The 4,280-nt window shown below is 35.4% G+C and overlaps 1 protein-coding gene across 6 annotated transcripts in view; it reads right to left on the bottom strand.

The window, feature by feature from the left end:
- The window catches only part of LOC107691714 (E3 ubiquitin-protein ligase KCMF1-like), a 29,997-nt gene that overhangs the window by 13,354 nt on the left and 12,363 nt on the right, over positions 1 to 4,280 (bottom strand). For all 6 annotated transcript variants that reach the window (XR_001634563.1, XR_001634564.1, XM_016490494.1 and 3 more), the window contains exons 3-4: positions 3,928 to 4,067; positions 2,150 to 2,251 (exon numbers count right to left, since the gene is read on the bottom strand). Coding sequence is in view for 4 of the 6 variants with exons in the window: in XM_016490494.1 (XP_016345980.1) it covers positions 2,150 to 2,251; positions 3,928 to 4,067 (242 nt within the window). In the remaining 2 variants the exon portion in view is untranslated. The remainder of the gene's footprint in view (positions 1 to 2,149; positions 2,252 to 3,927; positions 4,068 to 4,280) is intronic.

Consider the following 4,280-nt stretch of genomic DNA (forward strand, 5'->3'; position numbering starts at 1 on the left):
AAAGGAAAACCAGTCTCCTCTTGGCTTTTATCGAAATCCTCCGACATTCTTCTTTGCAAATCCTCGTTTTGTACTTCTAATAAGTGACCGTTGTTTTGTTTTGATCTCTCGGCTGCGCTTCCGCGTTTGTCACTTCTGAGCAGCGCATGCGCAATGCTGAACTAATACGTCATCCGCCCGAAGCTGCTTCCGTGTACAACTGTTGGCGCAAGCTACATTAAAGTGATTATTACGTTTTGAATATGGATATTTTTCTCACAAAAACGCATCGATTCGCTACAGGAGGCCTTTGTTCACCCCCCAGAGCCGTGTGAGACACTTTTTTTTTTATGGATGGGTGCTTTTTATTTAACTTCTTTTGGACTGATGCATGCAACACCCGCTGAGTGGCATTAAACAGCTTGAAAGATCAAAGACAATTTTTAATATAACTCCGACTGGATTCGTCTGAAAGAAGAAAGTCATATACACCTAGGATGACTTGAGGGTGAGTAATTTATGGGCTAATTTTCATTTTTGGGTGAACTAACCCTTTAATTTGTGTTCCAAAAATAAACGAAGGTCTTACAGGTTTGGAACGACATGAGGGTGAGTAATTAATGACAGAATTTTCATTTTTGGTTGAACTATCTCTTTAAGCAAAGAGGCAAAAGCCAAAAAACTGTTTTAAACTGTTGATACAACAATTCATTGGCAGGAATGCAGAAATGCAAAGTTTGATTTGTAGTTTTAATAAAAACCCTGGAGCTGTCAAAAATCAACCAGATGATGCAAAGTGACGTGTTTTATGTCCTCAGGTGAACTTTTACTGACAAATAATATGGGTATCTGAGTGCAGGTAACACAGAGTACACATTGTTCATTTACAAGTACTACCAACATTGCAACAATACAAAGCAGGTTGAAAATGGCAAAGTTATCCTTGAAATGAAGAGTTTATAATAAATAAAATTTCATTCAGTCATTTACTCACACTCATGTCAATTCAAAGCTGTGTGTCTTTCCTTTCATGGAACACAAAAGGAGACATTCTGAAGACTATACCAAAGACTATAGAATACCCAAGACGTGTCACTCGTATAGTTTTGAATGTGGAAAAATGCAACACTTAATATGGCCGCTCAATCGCAGGAGGCCCCGCCTTCAGAATGAAAGAGCCAATCACTAATCGGTAAAGTCAGCACGTCCGTTAGAAGTTCCGGTTGCTATAGAAACAGTCAACGTTCTGAGACGTGTGCTCAGGACTGCGCATGCGCACTGGCTGATCTAGCCTGAAAAATAAGCTTTTTATAACGCTATTTGAGCAAAAGAAACAACATTTATGACATAGTTGTTGTCAGATTTCATTGGTGATTTCAAATATAAAATTTAATCATAAGCATAGTGAACAGTTTTGGAGAATTTGATGTTTCCCCATTCAAAGTGATAGGATCTGCACTTGCATGCCCGAGAGGCGTTTCAAAGATGGCCGCCGAGTGACATGACTTGCCTTAAAGGGACTTTGACCATACTGGCCACAATTATTAATGGATTTATGATGAGATGTGACTGAATTGTTCCAGATTCAAATATGACACAAAGACACCACTGAAGTAATATAATAATGATTTAAAATTCAGATTTAAATTCAATGAAAATCTTCAGTTCCAGTGAGCTTTTAAACTCTGCAACCAGATCAAGTTGAGTGAACTGAAGCTTGATGTGCGAATCAGCCCAGTTTGTGAACAAATCATTCAGAATGGTTTTGTAAAGATCCAATTCAAAATAATTTTCATTTATGAATCAGACATTGACATTCTTTTGGAAGCTTCCCCCATTCATTGTAATTGCACTGAAAAGAGCAACCATAACTACTCTTTGAAATATTTTTTGTAATACACAGAAGTAAAAACAAAGTTCTGTGAGAAGAATCTTTACATTTCTTAAAGATGTACGGACACAAAACCTCAATAAACCTTTGTGAGGTGATCTCTGAAGTGACTTGAACACACAGGCCTCAGTCATTATACATGAGCAGAACCAATGTGTGTAAACTGAAAATCGTTCTTACATAAAGAATAAATTGAACACTGAATGGAAGGGTTTTATGAAAGAAGTCCATTATACGTATTCTCGGACATATACACATTAGGTTAAGATAAAAGGATATTAAATCTCTAGGTGCTCTGTGTTCAAGTGTGAGATGAGCAGCAAAGTCATCTGTCACATGATTGGGGTCGCCACCAGGCAAAGCTGCACAGATTGGGCAAATCTGAAACAGAGAACAGATACATATTAATAATGAATTAATGTAACCTCACATTGGATGGACATGCTTATTCATGGTTGCATTATTTTCATTACAATTAAAGCTAATATTTAAAGGTACAAAGTAACAGAACATGGTTGAGCTGTAGTGCATAAATGTACTTCATGGATTCACTCATTAATATTACTAGTGGATTCACACAGAGTGTAAACTGAACATAATGCATTGCTATGGAATCCTTAGAAAAGTGGGTTAGGCACAAAAGGTTTGTTGTTACATAGCATGGGCTTCATTTTGAAAAAATAAATAATAGTAATAACACTGGAAAACCAAATCTTTGTGGTCATGTGTCTGTAACCAGCACACCAGACAGATGAGGAGCTGTTGATATTCTTATAATTGAAAGACAAAGAGTGTAAAGTCACAGCAGCAAGAAGAGTCAAAAGATGTGATATAAAAAGCAATTGCAGATTATTATTACTACTACCAGAACAGAAGACCACTATTATAATTATTTTGCGATAATATATCCCTATTTCTCTCTATTATATTATCCGTTATATATCCCTTCCATTCCAGGAGAGCAAGAACATGTTTAACATTTTAAAGCAAGTGCATTTGCATTAAAACACATAATGACTAGTTCAGGAATTTGACTTTTTCTCCCAGTGGTTGATGAAAATGCACATCACTTTCTTAGTAAATATTTTTGGTGTAAATTCCTGCAGATGATCTGTGTTTGCTGTGAACAGGCATTATTTTAAATACTACATCAAACTTTGATGATAAAGGTCTTAAGAAAACCTGACATTGCTCTACAATAGGGCTGGGTTGAAAATAATGATTTTTCAATTTTAATCTATTCTTATTTTAATGAACCGACATTGATTTATAAATCCCAAGAATCGATTTATGCTGTTTTCAGTTGATGTGCTCATTCAAATATGTGATTTGTATAATCTTAAAATGATTTAATTTAATTTAATTATTTTTTATTTTAATATCGTTGAGCATGACTTTAACAGTCAATTAAAGTGACAATGGATTATTTATCTCAGATATTGAAAGTAAATAAAACTTTACAAGTCAAAGCTGTGAACTCTATACAAAGATTGTATCAGTAAATATGTATATAGTTTTAATTTTTAAATGGTTTAGTTTTTATTGATTTAGGTATTCTAGTGCAAAACAGCAAGCATGCTTCTTTTGGTTGATTTTGTTGCATCTAGTGTGGACAGGCTTTTTGCTTGTCACTGGAATCTTATCATATCCCGTTTAGTTAGGAGACTGATTAAAGGGGTCCTATGATGTTGCTAAAAAGAACATTATTTTGTGTATCTGGTGTAATGAAATGTGTTTTTGCGGTTTAAGTTTCAAAAAACACATTATTTTCCACATACTGTACATTATTGTTTCTCCTCTATGCCCCGCCTTTTTGAAACATTATCGATAATAATCGATTTTATCGATTAGTTGTTGCAGCCCTAAATTAATTAACGTATTTTTTGCTAGTGCAAGACAGCAAACACGCTCTTCTGATTGGCTGTGATTTGTGGTTGATTTTGTTACATCTAGTGTGGACAGACAATTTCAATTTGCTTGTCACTGGAATCTTATCACATCCGTTTAAGACACGGTGTAAAACACATGATTTTAGCAAAGACAGCATGTGTACTCACCACCTCTGTAGAGGTCTCTGCATGCTCTGAGGTCACATGCTCCTGTAGAGATGTTTCCGTGTAGCCCATTTTACCACAGTAAGGACAAGTAAATGACTGAGGCTGCTCTACTGAGAATGCCTCCCCCCCATAATACAAGTCTGCAGAGAGTACAGATAAAAGTCAAACACAATCTCTTCATTTACCATCACCATCATTACTAAGATCAGGGCTCAACAGTCAGGATGGTCTGTTCATATTCTGTAATGTTTTGAACATTACAATAAAATGTTTTTTAAGAAACAGATTTTCTTGTAAGGCTGTATGATATTTTGAAAAAAAAACTGACATTGCGATATTTAGTTTTCTGTGAT

Source organism: Sinocyclocheilus anshuiensis, unplaced genomic scaffold (genome assembly GCF_001515605.1).
Source record: "Sinocyclocheilus anshuiensis isolate Anshui unplaced genomic scaffold, SAMN03320099.WGS_v1.1 scaffold246, whole genome shotgun sequence".
NCBI classification, from domain to species: domain Eukaryota; kingdom Metazoa; phylum Chordata; class Actinopteri; order Cypriniformes; family Cyprinidae; genus Sinocyclocheilus; species Sinocyclocheilus anshuiensis.